The sequence below is a fragment of the Vespa mandarinia genome, chromosome 21, assembly GCF_050613455.1.
Source record: "Vespa mandarinia isolate Hongniang chromosome 21, ASM5061345v1, whole genome shotgun sequence".
NCBI classification, from domain to species: Eukaryota; Metazoa; Arthropoda; class Insecta; order Hymenoptera; family Vespidae; genus Vespa; species Vespa mandarinia.
In genome coordinates this window covers 3,006,289-3,022,555 of record NC_140830.1, presented here as the reverse complement: position 1 = coordinate 3,022,555, position 16,267 = coordinate 3,006,289, and the positions used below count along the sequence as shown (strand labels likewise).

Sequence of the window (16,267 nt, the reverse complement as noted above, 5' to 3'; positions counted from 1 at the left end):
ATCATCATCATCATCATCATCATCATCATCATCATCATCGTCATCATTATTTCTTTTTCTGATTATGTTATAAAATCAGACATATGTTAACGCATTGGCATAAATTTGAAGAGATTGAAATAGGAGGATAAAAAGTGTATAAATTTTTTAATAAAAATAAAAGGAAAGATGGCATTCACATTGCGTGGGTGTTGTTCAACTCTTAAAGAGAAGAGTTGGTAGGGAAGAGATCGGCATCGTAACGCGCAGGCGCTTGAGTAGTCCGTGAGTAGAATGAGTTATAGTGGGGGTATAGAGGCGCTTCTCTCACCTGCCCGTATCGCGAACCTACTCTCCTGCGCTCGAAAGGACGCAGCACAGTGGCGATCGGTGCGTCGTGCATTGCTATTCGTTCTCTTGTTTCTTTCCTGTAACTTGTGCCATCGGTATCTCTATCTCTTTTCTTCTTGTTTCTTCTTATCTCGTTGGAGGAGTGATCGTTGTTCGGAAAGCGTTCACGTTGAAATTACGTCAGGGCATTATTTCCTTGTTATTATCAAATCGTTAGTTAATTTATGAAAAAATGAAACAGAAACAATTTTTTTTTTTTTTTTTTTTTTTTTTTTTTTTTTTTTTTCTCTCATTCTATACGAATCGTATACGCAAGATCTATCGATTTCGTCGTTTAAGATAGAATTCTTTTAGAATATAAAATTGAATCGAATAAAGAGTGACAATGTGTCGACGTCTCGATTGTCGTTCTGTCATAGATTAAATCTTTAAAAAAGAAAGAAAGAAAAAGCGAGAGGTCTGAGTTTTCGAAAAATATTTTTTACGTTGATATCGGTTCTCGATTCTTTTGAGTGACATTAAGCCGTTGTTAAATAACGAGATTGTTTTGTTGTTTAATAATGTCGGTTTCGATAATATCAATAGTGCGCATGTCATGACGTCAGAATATACAGACAATTACTTTTCTTTTTCTATGATTAAATTCTCCTTGACTTGAGACACCTTAGTGTCGGAGCTCATCTATTGTAGCTTATTTCACCGACCTACTCGCGATTATTTCCGACGTAAATGCGTGCTCTACGTCACATCGTGGTATCTTCGAAGTAGACGGTATGTGCGATGTGTAGTATATTCGAAATGGTATAGAACGAGTCGTACAACCACAAGTGTGTGGCACGTGTAACCAATTCTTCAACTTGCAATTAACTTTGACTACTTTTTCTCCATTTTTTTCTTTTTTTTTTTTTTTTTTTTTTATATTCCAAATTCGATCAATTTTTTTGTTTTCTTTGTATTTACTTGAAAACAGATTAAAAGTGACAAGCACTATTGTTATTCAAAAAAAAAAAATAATAATAATAATAATATTATTGTTTGATCTTATTTGATAGATGATTTAATTTCTTCTTTCTTTCTTTCTTTCTTTTTTTTGTTTTTTTCTTCTTTCGAAAAGAATTTAATAAAAAATTTAATGCCATTATTTTTCTTATCAAATATTATGTCGTTGATTAGATAATTAGAAGAAATCCATTGAAGGATTAATTAGTAAAATTAAATGTTTATTAAGAGGGATGTTAAAGATTATTCGTCGTGATTGGAATGAACTTATTTTGTTAGCTAGTACCGGTGGAATTATGGAGGATAGTTAGAACGTTAACTCGAACATTAACCACAAGGAAGTACCGCTTTCATTGGTGTACATCGCCGTTCTCTTGATGCCCCGGTATCCTGCTGAACGTGAACGTACGATCCAACAACGTTTCCCTTCTCTCTCTCTCTCTCTCTCTCTCTTTTTCTCTCTCCTTTCTTTTTCTTCTCATGTCCCGTTCGGCACGTAAAATCAAATTTCTTCTTTCGTTCAGCTTCGCTATCTTTCGATTGTGTTGCACGAAGAATAAGAAGAAGAATAAGAAGAAGAAATAATAGAAGAAGACGATCGAAAGAGGAATTTTGTTTGGTGAACATCGAAAACTCGTTTCTATTTTTCGTTCGTTCTAATTGACGTTGTGAAAAACAAAGAAAAAAACAAACATTGACTGTAAAGAGTGTCGTGAATTTTTTTTTTTTTTCCCCGAAGGAAAGAAAGAGATAAAGAGAACGCTTTGGAATGTAGATTTTTTTTTCTATATGTGTGTATATATATATATATTATATATGTACATATATATATATATATGAAGTGAAACGAAAGTGAATTTGAAAAAAAAAGTAGAACGATGTCGATATATCGATTTAGCAAAAGTGGTCGATTATTCGTACAGGGTACTCACGAGGATGACGATCGTGCTAACGTTATTTCCTCGAGTCGTACTGGAAGTCCTTCTGGCGATGATCTACAAGCGATCTATACTAAAAGACGTCTTTCTACAGAGGTCTTAGGTAGGCTCGTTCAATGATTCGTTGGATTCGCTCAAGTTTCACTCGAAAGATAGAGACCGAGAGACTTAATTCATTTTTTAAGTTAAATAATTAAATAATATGTATTATATATATATATATATTTTTTTTTTTCTTTTTATATTAATAACGATATGATCATTCTAAAGTAAATTAAATAACAATATGTATTATTTATTTTATCTTGAAATAATTTATTCATATTTTAATTACTTTCTCGTTGAAGTTTTATTTTTAATTTTAATCGCAAATATAATTAATTATTCATCTTATTTGAATAATGATAAACACGATGATAAAAATGATTAGCCTTGATCTTCGATCAATTCTTGCTGATGATCCAAGCTTAATAAGGATTCGTAGCCTGAAGAAAAACCGATTAAAAATGTATATAACGTGGGCGAGCGGAAATTGTTGGATAGTTAAAGTAACGTCGCATCTAGTCTCTTGGCGATGTCCTTCGATTATCGAGAACGGTGATATACCACCCACGATCCGCCTGTTTCATGTTGATCGTGATCTATATAATAAATAATGTGATATCTTCTGCAATGTTGGATAACTTTGTATCGACGAATATATAATAGTAGTCCGATACACATTCATGAATTTTTATCAATGTTATCCACGTTGAAATTGTTAATTCATTTCGATGATCGATATAAAGACTCAAAGAAAAATAAGTTGACGAATTAATTGAATGAAAAAAGAAAAAGAAAAAAGATATATTTATATATATTAACGATTTAAGTGAAATCTTTTGCTGCAAGATTTTTTATCTATTTTTGTCATTTAGACTTTTAAAATATTTTTTTTTTTTTTTTTTTTTTTTTTTTTTTTTTATTTTTGGGACTTCTCAATCGGTCTTTCGAGCATACAATTTTTTTCTTTTCCTTGAGCGAATCGTATTTGGTGCGAGAGACGAATATTTTATAGCTTCGAAAATTCGTATAATATCAAATTAGGCTCGTCGATCGAGTCGACGAAGACCTCGAGACGCGGCGAAAATGGCACTAAACGCATCGTGACGCGCATAGTTCGGAAGACAACGACGTTGACTCGTGGGGAAGAAAAAAGTGTTACCGAGGACCAAACCAAGTATGGCTCTCAAAAATATCTCAAGGATTCTTCCTCGTCCGCGACCTTGACTCGACATGCTTCTCCAAAAGCGAAGACTGTTAGGGTAAGAGAAACCGAGAGGCTTACTGATGTTGAAAACTCCATACAATTTATTATCTATGAAATATCTAATTTCTGAAAATATCAATGCACCTTATTGTATCTGATCGATAAGAATTATCGGAAGATTTAAGGATTGATCTAGGAAGGATTAAAAAAAAATAGATAAAGAAATATTGTATTTAAGAAGATCTCAAAAGTAATCTAAGAAGTTTCAAAAAATAACTATTTATTTTATATTAAATAATTATTATTAACATTACATGGAAATTATTTAGAAAAACTTTGTTTTATCATTAAGGGAATATCTATAAGAGTGGCAAAATAAAAAAATTAAAAAAATAAAAAAAAATTAAATACTTATGTAATTGCTATCGATCAAGTTGACGATTATCGTTCGATATATAGATATCGAATCTTACTCATGTAACACGTCACATCTCATCTTTATGATCGCTATATATACATATATATATATATATATATATATATATATATGTCTAAGGATCAGGATTATAATGCCACTTGATTCTCTTTTTCTCTACGATAAATATAAATCATTTAGACAATGGATTTATTTCTTTCTGTGTGTAATGTTAAATAACTCTTCGGACAAATGCAAAAAGCATTATCTCGACTCGTTCGGGTTGAACATGGTGTGCATTTTCTATGAGATTCATATTATGCGCAGGATCTTTGAATAGATCTTATCTATTTTCTATTCGAGTTACACGACGACGAGTAATGGTAGCAATACCTTATGTAACAGATCAAAGTTGCCGACAACTAATGTTGCGGAAATTTCATGAGCGTGTATGTACTACTGTTAATTATCTTTCTATCTTTAATCCACACACACACACACACATACATACATATATATATATATATATATATATATATATATATATATACATGCATGTAAGTGATTATTATGAATCTAGGAAATATACAAAATTAATTTGATCAGTTGACAATGCAAATATATGCATATATAATTAATATGAATCAAGGAATATAAAAAATAATTTCGATCAGCTGATAGTATTATCTATTGTTAAATTATATATATATATATATATATATATATATATATATATATATATACATGCATAAATGATTATTTTGCATCCACATTTTGCATACACATGGATTATTAATATGAGTCAAAGAAAATACAAAATGATATCGATCATTTGATGTTATTATTGAATCATCATCTATTTGAATCGTGGCGTAAAACATGAAGCATAAGGAAGCTTCACAGAGTCGCGACTTGACATTTAACGAATACAAGATAGCTCGAAGGAAAGAGAAAGAGTCGACGAACCCAATCGAGTTCGAGTTCGAGTTCGGTGCACCGTCATCAAACGATAACTCGATCGAGAACATCTGCTAAGTTAGGAATAATAAACGTGAAAGGCAAAGTAGAGAGAAATCTCATTGTTTTCTATCTCTCCTACACATCTCTTCTTTCTTCTCCCGTTTTTTCTTTCTTTCTTTTTTTTTTTGTTTTCTTTTTCTTTCTTTCTTTTTTTTTTTTTTTTTTTTTTCGGAAAAGAACAAATACCAACCCACCACCCTCGTCTGTTAAAGTTTTATATCGTTCTCCTTAAATACCATGATCTATTTTCTTCGAAGATATTTCTCTCGTTGAATGCACGTTCTGGTCTACAGACTTAGAATAGATAAGAAAGGTATTTCTGATTTAAATTAGGGAATGATTAATCTCTATACTATTTATGTTTCTATATCTATACAAAGTAACATTTTTGAGTTATCTATGATCAAAAATATTTAGGTCTCAAGTATCATAAAGTTGTCGCTTCCTTATTTCTTTTATAATATCAATCTTAAATTACGGAATGTAAAGTTTATAAAATAATTTTAATTGAAATATCAATGAGTTTGTTGTGTATCATATAATTAGACCAAGGGGAATGATTACTCTGTATAATTATTTAAATTTTTATTGTACAATATGAGTAAACATATTGTTGAATTTTATCACTGATAAAAAGCAATTGAAAGTTGAAATGTCGTAAAGTTGTTGCTTATTATTATTTGTTAATAGTATTAATTTTAAACTTCTTTCAAGATATATAAACAGTTTATGAAGTTATTATTGATAATAGAAAATTAATTATTGTTAATGTGTTAATGTCGTATAACTTTTTGTTACAGATATCAGATATTGTAGTAGGTCAAGAACCAAATGTGACAGCTCGAGAAGCTTTGCTAAGATGGGCAAGACGTTCAACAGCTCGTTATCCTGGTGTCCGTGTGACAGACTTTACTTGTTCCTGGAGAGATGGTTTGGCGTTTAGCGCACTTCTCCATAGAAACCGTCCAGACCTCGTCGATTGGAGAAGTGCTCGTGCAAGTCAACCTCGAGAACGGCTCGATCGGGTCTTCCACGTCGCCGAGCGCGAGTACGGCGTTACAAGGCTTCTCGATCCAGAAGGTAATCCTGTTCCTCATAAATCCCTTCTGTCTGACTTTTTTTTCCTCTCTCCCTCTCTTTTTTTTTTTTTTTTTTTTACTTTTTTTTTTCTTTTTTACTTTTTACTTTTTGTTCACCTTAGTCGGATTTGTTGTCTATCCTTTCTCTCAATTCTATTTCGCTTGGTCGTTGACTCGAAGGTGAAAGCACATGTCCAATGGATTCTCTTATTAGACAGACTTGTCATTGTCCGATCAAACAACTTACTTTCTCTCTCTTTCTCTCTTTACCTGTCTTTCTTCAATCATTTTTTTATTTATTTATTTATTTATTTTTTTTTATAAATTTGTAAACAGGAATCATCAGCAGTAAGGTTGAAAGCAAGAAAAGAAATAATTTTTCTCTACTTCTTTTTTTTTTTTTTTTCTTTTTTTTTCTTTTTTTTCTTTTTTTTCTTTCTTCTTTTCAACAATCTGTATCTGCATCAGCAAGGTGCACGTAGACCCAATAACCAAGCACAAATCCGGCCACAGTCGCCTTTCTTTTTGGTCACGGTACTCGCCGTCGTTTCCGGTTGAAGCCGAGTACCGTGACCGATCGTAGCACTGACTCTCCGTATAAATAATTATGGTCGTCCCTGCTCTAAGTCTCTATGTGCGTACGTATACTTTAGTCTTGACGCACATAGATGGGATATCCATTGTTCAAGAGAATACCGCTATAAAGATCAATTGATATATGTTGATGTAGTTGATGATTCGTTCATGTAAAATCAAATTTGAATAGATGTAAATGATAGTAAATAATTCGAAATAATTAATTTATTATTATTAAAAAAAAAAAAAAAAAAAAAAAAAAAAAAAAAAAAAAAAAGAGAGAGAAAAACAAATTTTTTTTCTTTTATAACAGTCTCTAAACAATAACTTGAACATTTAATTGTGTTAATATTATTTAATTGTTAAAAATAAATTAAAAATTTCGTTAAAAATAAATTAAAAAATTGTTAAAAAAAAATGACAAAATTGTGAATAAAATATTTATTAATATTTATATTGTTATAGATGTGGATACACCGGAACCGGACGAGAAGTCTTTGATAACGTACATCTCTTCGCTCTACGACGTGTTCCCTGAGCCACCCCCAATTCATCCCCTTTATGATACCGAAGCCCAAAGACGATCAGCTGAGTATCGTGAACTTGCTAGCTCTCTACACCTTTGGATACGTGAAAAGATGACTTTAGTACAGGATAGATCTTTCCCGCCAACTTTGATCGAAATGAAAAAACTCGCAGCTGATAGCTCTAAATTCAAAAACGAGGAAGTACCGCCAAGATACAGGGACAAGCAAAGATTGTCTTATATCTTTAGAGATTTGCAGAAATATTTTGAAGCTGTTGGTGAGGTCGATATGGAACCAGAATTGCACATTGATGTGATTGAAAAGAATTGGAGCAGATTAATAATGTTACATCAAGAAAGAGAACAGGCTATTATTGATGAAATCAAACGGTTAGTTTATATGTCTAAAGTAAAAGAAAAATAATAGTTAACAAATATACCATTCATTTTATTCGTTTTATTTAAAATAAATATTTATAATTCTATTTGTCGCATTTTATTTTATTTAGGTAAAATAGAAGTTTTACTTATATAATATTATATTATAGTCAATCAGACATTTATTAAGGTATTTTTAATATATCTATTTAAAGTAGATATTTAATTTTAAATTAAAATAAACGAACTAAATGAGGTATATTTGTTTATTAATGGTATATTTAAATAACGATTAATTAATTATCCGCTTCACGATTAGAAAGTACTTCTTAAAAGAGAAGAGATCTAATCGTGAATCCTATTTGGTATGCATTCTCTCGTTTGTTACGATGTACGAAAGGATAATCTTACAATGAAGTCACGAAATGCATCGAGTCACGAAAGATGCTTTCACGGATATATGTACATGTATATGTATATATATATATATATATTTTCTCACTCCTTAAATGTTTATGTTTAGACTCGAACGACTTCAACGGCTTGCCGAGAAAGTTCACCGTGAGATGAAGTCAACTGATAATCGTCTGGAAGAATTGGAAAGACGCGTGGAAGACGAGGCTCGACGTCTCGATCGTCTTCACCCTTTAGAAGCTAAACATGCGGTTGACCTGCTGGAACAGGACATTCGCAATACCGAAATTCAAATACAGAATATTTTTACCGATGTACACACACTCACCGAAGGCAGATATAGTCAAGCTGCTGAACTTCACAAGAGGTCAATAAATTTTCTTTTTTTTGTTTAGAAATTTTTTCGAATGACTTTATCTTAGATAAAATTTCAATTTTAGAGACCGTAAAGAATTTAAGTTAGAATTAACATTCGATAATTATTTATTATACATTGGATTTAAGAAATATGATGGATAGTTGATTGTTAATTTTTCTTATTTTTTTTTTTTTTCCCTGAAATAATAGGGTGCAGAAACTACATCAACGTTGGGTAGCATTACGTTCTCTCTTGCACAAACGTTTGGTACAACCACTTTCCGCGGTGTCATTCCCAGTAGAAGAACGAGTTGTCACGAAGCATCGAACGACAGTTCACGAAACGAGATTGGTAGATACCAATCCACATTTCCGTTCGTTACACGACTGCATCGATTGGTGCAAGGCTAAATTAAAACAGATCCAAGAAGCTGATTACGGCTCGGATTTGCAAAGCGTTCAAAACGAATTCGACGTTCATCAGAAGGAACATAAAAATATTGATCAGTTCCGTTCGAAAGTAGACAAGTGTGTTCAAGCTAAAAATAATTTCCACGGGGAGGAATTGACTTTGTATAGTCAGCATCTCAGCAATTTACAGAAACTTTATTCTGAACTTTTGGCACTATCGAACAAGAGACTTTCCGATTTGGATACTTTACAAGATTTTATACAATCTGCTACTGGAGAACTTGTGTGGCTTAATGCTAAGGAAGAGACCGAGGTGACAAGAGATTGGAGCGATAAGAACCTTAACGTTCAAAGCATCGAACAGTATTACGAGGTTGGTCGGAACATTATTAAATTGCATAAATATTCACACACACATACACATATCGATTTATTTATTTATTTATTTATTTATTTATTTTTTTTTTTTTTTTTTTTTTTTTTTTTTTTTTTTTTTTAATATTACTAATATAAAAAATCTTCTCATATTATTCTATATTTTACAAGCGTACATACGGATCTGGAATTGAGGTAAATCTTTTACTAATACACGATTAAAAATTTCATTTCATTTTCCAATATCAATTTTATAATATTTATTATAATAATTATTCTTTCTTCTACATGATTATTATAATTTTTTAATACAGTCCCTGATGAGCGATTTGGAGAAACGAGAAATACAATTTTCTGCTGTACAAGATAGAGGAGAAGCATTGGTTCTGCAGCATCATCCAGCAGCAAAAACGATCGAGGCCTATATGTCAGCGATGCAGAGTCAATGGGCTTGGCTCCTTCAGCTAACTCTCTGTCTCGAAGTTCATCTGAAACACTCCGCGCATAGTCAACAATTTTTCAAGGATATTCAACAGGCTGAACAATGGATTTCTAAGATAGACGAAACACTTAACACGGTTTATTCGCAATCTGATTTTTCTCTAGACGAAGGTGAACGATTGTTAAAGGGTATGCAAGAACTTAGAGAAGAACTTAATAATTATGGTGAGCACGTTCAGAGATTGGTCGAACAGGCTAAAGAAGTTATACCGATGAAACAAAGAAGACAGCCAGTAACGAGACCATTGCAAGTTACTTGCGTTTGCAGTTACAAGCAAGTAAACGTAAGTTTATTTCAAATATTAAACAATTAAAATGTTAAAAAACATTTATTCTTCATAATGATCTTCATTGAAGCAGATGTCAATCGAGAAAGGAGAACAATGTACTCTCTATGATAATTCTGGTAGAGTTAAATGGCGTGTAAAGAACTCGCAAGGAGTCGAATCACCTGTACCAGGTGTCTGTTTTTCACTTCATCCACCAGATAAAGATGCATTGGATGCTGCTGAACGATCAAGACGACAATACGATAGAAGCGTATCTTTGTGGCAGCGCAAACAACTAAGACTCAGACAGAACATGATTTTTGCTACCATCAAGGTGGTCAAGGGATGGGACTTACCTCAGTTCTTAGCTATGGGACAAGATCAACGTACTGCTATTAGAAAAGCTTTGAACGAGGATGCAGATAAATTACTTAGCGAAGGTGATCCAGCTGATCCACAATTGAGAAGATTGAAACGTGAGATGGCTGATGTTAATAGGCTCTTCGATGATTTCGAGAAACGTGCCAAAGCCGAGGAGGAATCTAAAAACGCTGGTCGAATTTTCAACGAACAGGTATCCTCGCTTCAGCAAGCGCTCGATGAAGCTGAACGTATTATAAATGCACGTATTGCGGCTCCATTGCCAAGAGATCTCGATAGCCTCGAACATTTGGTATTAGAACACAAAGATTATGAACAAAATTTGCAACAATTGGCACCGGAAGTCGATCAAGTACAACAGACTTTCCGTGGTATTACTTTGAAGACTCCAGCAATGAGAAATAAACTCGATAGCGTAATGACCAAATGGAATCATCTTTGGAATCTTAGCAATCTTTACATAGAACGTTTGAAATGCGTAGAAATCGTACTTTCTAGTCTCGAAGAAAATACCACGGTTATATCCGAATTTGAAATAAAATTGGCATCGTTCGGTGAATTACCGTCGGACGTTAAAGGTCTTCAAAATGTTCTCGAGGATCTCATGATCCTTCAAAATGCCATTGCTCAGCAACAGTCATCTATTGATCAATTGAACGACGACGCCCACAACGCCAGACGTCTCGTTGAAAAATCAAGACATAATCATCATGGACCACACGGTGATATGGATAGATTAGATTCCGAGGTCAACAGATTGAACGCTAGATGGACTAATGTTTGTGGTCAGCTCGTTGATAGATTACGTAGTGCGGAAGCGGCTTATAGTCTCGCACAACAGTACCATAATTCGTATCAAAATGAGGTTGACTTCATCGACGAATGCTATATGAAACTCGAATTGGAGAATGCTAAGGTAGACAAAATTCTTTTATTCTTTTTATATATATATATATAGTTTATTTTTTTTTTTTTTTTCTTAATCTTTATTAATTTATTTGCGAACGTGAGATTTAAGTTATTATTAAACATTGAAATGAAAACAACGATAATAATTTATAAACCATCCTTCAAATTTCCGTGCAGAATTTGTTAAACAGAGTTGTGGATCGTGCTCCAGCAATCGAAGCAGTCAACGTTACTGGTGGAAGATTAATTCGCGAAGGCAAGGTAAGATGATAAGGTTTATATCGTAGCAATTGGATTTTTGTATTTTATTATTTTTTTTTTGTTTCTCTTTCAATAATTAGCTTTAGCAAATGGTATGAATGCAATGTGTGAATGAGATTTAGATATTTTACACAAACACATTACGTACACGTACACGTACTTATACGCACAAAACATTAATGATTTTCCAGCATCGTATATTTATTTTATATGTATTATATTACATGTAAAGTTATGAAAAACGTAACTACTTTCAGCAATTTAAGGAATAAGCCGCAGCAAACTTAGATTTAGTAAAAGTAATATATATATATATATAAATCAAATTGATATTTCTCTTTAGAGATTCATACTCGAATGTGATTTTATCAAATCGCTGTTACTAAAAATCGCTGCTTTTACTATATTCTCAAGAAATACATGAAGCAAAAGATCGATTAACTCATTGAAATTTTCTAATTCATTATGGGCTAAGTAATTATTATACTCAGCTCATTTTTCTAATCACAAACATAATATACAAAGAAATATATATATGGATAGATAGATAGTAGAGTTGAGTAAGCAGCTCATTCTGATCGATTGGCTTTCGCATAATTTTTAATTATTTTTTTTTTTTAAAGCAACCAAAGCTTGCGGGTCTAATTCGCTAAAAATACGTATTTATTACGAGTGACCCAGTGTGGTATAATTAAAACTCTCGATTGACCTTATTCGATTAACCTTGATATTTATTTATTTTTTTTTTTTTTTGTATTCCCGAAATGTAACGAAATAAAGAAATTGATAGGGAAGTTATTATAACATAGCAATTTACATCAACGCAATTTACCAAACGGGCAATAATTGTCTAACACTCAAGACAAGATATAAAAGAAAAATAAAAAAAAAAAAATAAAAATCATTCTTGAGAAGCTATATTAATAAAGTAACGTTAACGCAACGAATACTTACACAACGGCATCACATTGGGTCGTCGTCGATTCTATATAGAAAAGGAAAGAAGCGAATACCATGTTAAATGCGTTTCTTTACCTTCGCTTTTGGCTAACGGTAGTGGATCCAAATGATCTAATTCACTAACCGTAACGGACTAACCGAACCCCATAGATCTATGGACAAAGGCTCAGAGCATTCAAAGAACAGCTGGAAGAAGTGTGCCCATCGTTGGATGCATCAGTGAAAAGACCACGTAGAGAACCGGTAACTACGGTGGATGGAGTTGCGCGTGACCTTGACACACTAAATAGAAAATATACTACCCTATTGAGTCTACTTCAGGAACGAGTTAGGCAGTTGGCCTTGTTATATCCCGAAGATATCTCTTTGCAGGTGAGTTAATATCAATGACATTTAATTTTTATAATGATTTAATATCGAATTAGTGTTTATTATTTGATTGGAACTGGATATCCTTGGATCGCCATTTTATCCTTCGTACGAGTTTTTGATCTGATTATATTTAGAATACTATCATTAATTGTTATACATTTGTTCTATTATTATATATTTTTTTTTTTTTTGTTTTTTTTTTTTCTTTTTTTTTTTTTTTTATTTTTTTTTTCTTTCTTTCTTTCTTTTGATATCCAAGCGAATACAGTCAATAAGTTAGCGCAGGCTTCGTTAGGGACGATCGTTTCTACCGCCTTCCATTTTGGATCGATAAATGCGCGAGGACATCGCGTTCTGTTAGTTTTCAGACTGCGTTGGATCGTGTGGCGGCGCGAGCAGTAGCAGAACAGATAATGACTCGGCCTTTGCACGCCTTGTCATTCCACCTGCTTACGTCTTTCGAGTCAGGAGAACTAAACTCTTATTCACAGTCTCGTCGTCTGTTAAATCGAACGGAACTCTCTAGAAAGAGATCTCCTTCCATCGTCAGATACTTTTCGATTAGTTTTACTTTCGCTTTCATTCGATTTATTTAATATTTTTTTTGTTTTTTTTTTTTTTTCTTTTTGTTTGTCAACTCGTGATTATGACATAAGGTGTTACGCATTGACTGTTGTGTGACATTTTTGACAGGATGACCGGTGTTAAGATCATTCGAAAGGTGCAAGTTAAATCTTAAATCGTCATCTTTATTTCTTTTTTTTTTTTTTTTTGTTTTGAATTTTTTTCCCTTTTTGTATTTTTTTTTTTTTTTTCGTTTTTTGTTCCCATAGTGATATTCTTAAGTGATTTTTATAGAAACTTTGTATTTGTCAGTGTGATGAGAATTTATTTTATTTTCTTTTTTCTTTTTTAATCAATATTTATTAAATTTATCCTAAAGATCTTTGGATTCGATTAAAACATTAGTGTTAATAAACGAAGATTTTAACATCAAATTTTTAATCGCAATATCTTGCTATACTTTCTATAAAGATATACATACAATTATCCCGATTAGATAGCAACACTCAATTCCTTATCAGTCGAGCATACGTTTGAATTATTTAAGTGATCGTGATGTCATCGAGAAAATGATCATAGTTAACAATACCTTTCTCTTGCACAATTTATAAATCTTTCTATTATTTAACTTCCTTAAGATAAAAATTTCTCTATATTCAGTAGTTAAATAAATCGAATATGTTGCAAGAGTTCAGTAACATTTTTTCGAGTTCCTGTGAGTCATCTTACTTATGTATAGTCTTTAGGGTCTTATAAAAATAACATTGAGAAGTAGGCGAGAAAGATGAAGAAAATCTTCATCACAAAATTGAAAATAATATCTATCTATCTCTCTCTCACTCTCCTTCTTTCTCTTTCACTCACTCTCATTCTCGTCTTTTTTTAAATGATAGTAAACGTATTTATGTTTTGAATGAAAATGAAATCGATCGGAGACGAATGAAGTCACGTGTCCTATCTATAACTATATTTCTAATCATAATATCGTATTGCAGTCCGTAGATATTACAAAATTGAGGAGAATTGACCAATAGCAGAACAGTATTCATTCATCTTCGTATTATCGGAAGAGAGATACATAAAAAAGAAAGAGAGAAAGAAAAAAAAAACAAAAAAGAAAGAGGTTGTATTTAAAAATGGCGCGTATAAAGCGTATTAGTTCGTCTGAAACGATGTTAGGCTTTTGGCACGAGTCTAAGCGATTTTAGTATCAGTATCCCGGGCGAGCTCGTCGCGTTAACGTGGTGTTGCGTGACGTTCACCGGCCGGGGAGGGAATGAGATCTTTTAATTTGATATTATTACAATTGAGATATTAGTAGTAGTAATAATAGTAGTAGTAGTAGTAGTCAACGATCTATGAAATATTCATTAACACATTCGTTGGAAATAATTTATAAAACGAGGTCAAGATCCTTCGAGTTTAATTATCGAGTTACGTTCTTTTAAAATCTTTTTTAACTCTCATAAAAGTGACTTGATTGACTTGATTAGGAAAGGAAAGAAGAAGAAAAAGAAAGAAACCATGTAGATTTATTTTTACGTGAACTTAATCTAATTATAATAAAAAAAAAAAAAAATAAGGAATAAAGAAAACAACGTAATTTATTGGATTATTATGTGAGTGATCGTTATCAATGATGGTACTCACGGAAAGAAAAATTATTACCAAGGTAATAAAATTGGGAATACGTGTGACTAGACAGATCGTGTGATGGACATTCTGTGTCAAAAATTTCGAGGCGAGTGAGATCTCGAATCGATCTAGGAATAGAAGTTTTAAAGTACACACGCGGTAAACAGAAATGTGTCGCAATCATACGATTTCACTCTCATATTATAGAGAAACCGACCGATCTGACGTCATACATCTAGTTACGCAATTTCGTTGGAAGCAATGTTGATCCGTTCAGAGAATTTAATATTCAAAGATTAGCGTAATTTGTTACATCGTAAAAAAAAAAAAAAGAAAACATACTAACGATGCCGTCATTTTCTTTTCTTAGACGCAGACTCACAACTTATGGCTCCGATATATTTCTCTTTTTTTCTTTTTTGTTCACTCTGTTCTTTCTTTCTTTCTTTCTTTCTTTCTTTCTTTCTTTCTTTCTTTCTTTCTTTTTTTATTTATCTTATACATTGTGTGTTATGTAAAATATTAGGCCATCGAAGTCGATTCTTTCTATCTCGCTCCTCTCATTGTTCTCGTACTCTTCCCCCGTCTTTTTTTTTTCGATCGTAAAAATTATTTCGAGCCTCGGACGACTCTACTCTAACGCACATTATTTCACTTCACTTTGAGTTTAGCATAAAAGTTATCACTCGAGAATTACGCGTCTCCCTAAATTTCGACGAAGATAGAAACATGTTTCGTGACTTTAGCCGATAAAGAAAAGAAAAAGTATACTTTAAACGAGGCGTTAACGTAAGCTGTGAGCGAGCCCCAGCTGCAACGGAAGCTGAACGTGCTCTAAAAATATGATCTCGTCCAGCGTTTAGCATCGCCCAGCAATCGGCGAAAATTGACAACTTTTCTCTCCCCTCTCTCTTCCTTCCTCACTTTTTCGCTTTTTTCTTTTTTTTTTTATCTATCCGTTCCTAAAATTTTCAAGCATTTAAGAATAATTCCATATACTCCAGAGACTTTTAGTCTATTTTGTTTTTTCTTTTTTTTTTTTTTTTTTTTTTTTTTTTTATCGTTTTATAAAAAATTTGAAAAAAAACTCATAACATTTATATCGAAATTAATATACTCGACTTATGTTTTAGCGTGCTCTTCAAGAGCAACGACCTCTGCGGACATTCCGCACGGAATTTAACATCTACGAGAGTACAACTAGCGAGGAACGTTATACCTCAACAACGACACATTACACTCAATCGCAGTGAGTAATTCGTGGAAAAAAAAAAAAGAGAAAGATAGAGAAAAAAAAATTAAAAGAAGAAATTTAATCGAGAGATCTCATGGAATTCCTTTTCGATTG

General features: G+C 32.4%; 1 protein-coding gene across 33 annotated transcripts in view; it reads left to right on the top strand.

The window, feature by feature from the left end:
• The window catches only part of shot (dystonin-like protein short stop), a 117,483-nt gene that overhangs the window by 61,258 nt on the left and 39,958 nt on the right, over positions 1-16,267 (top strand). For 22 of the 33 annotated variants that reach the window (XR_004838850.2, XR_014983433.1, XM_035871850.2 and 19 more), the window contains 10 exons: positions 5,752-6,031; positions 7,072-7,522; positions 8,034-8,291; positions 8,492-9,065; positions 9,239-9,262; positions 9,382-9,852; positions 9,929-11,134; positions 11,305-11,388; positions 12,499-12,720; positions 16,053-16,168. Coding sequence is in view for 31 of the 33 variants with exons in the window: in XM_035871850.2 (XP_035727743.2) it covers positions 5,752-6,031; positions 7,072-7,522; positions 8,034-8,291; positions 8,492-9,065; positions 9,239-9,262; positions 9,382-9,852; positions 9,929-11,134; positions 11,305-11,388; positions 12,499-12,720; positions 16,053-16,168 (3,686 nt within the window). In the remaining 2 variants the exon portion in view is untranslated. Of the gene's footprint in view, positions 1-2,142; positions 2,371-3,353; positions 3,572-5,751; positions 6,032-7,071; positions 7,523-8,033; positions 8,292-8,491; positions 9,066-9,238; positions 9,263-9,381; positions 9,853-9,928; positions 11,135-11,304; positions 11,389-12,498; positions 12,721-13,399; positions 13,442-14,767; positions 14,957-16,052; positions 16,169-16,267 lie in introns of those variants that run through there. The other 11 variants (XM_035871862.2, XM_035871847.2, XM_035871852.2 and 8 more) reach the window with 5 other exon arrangements.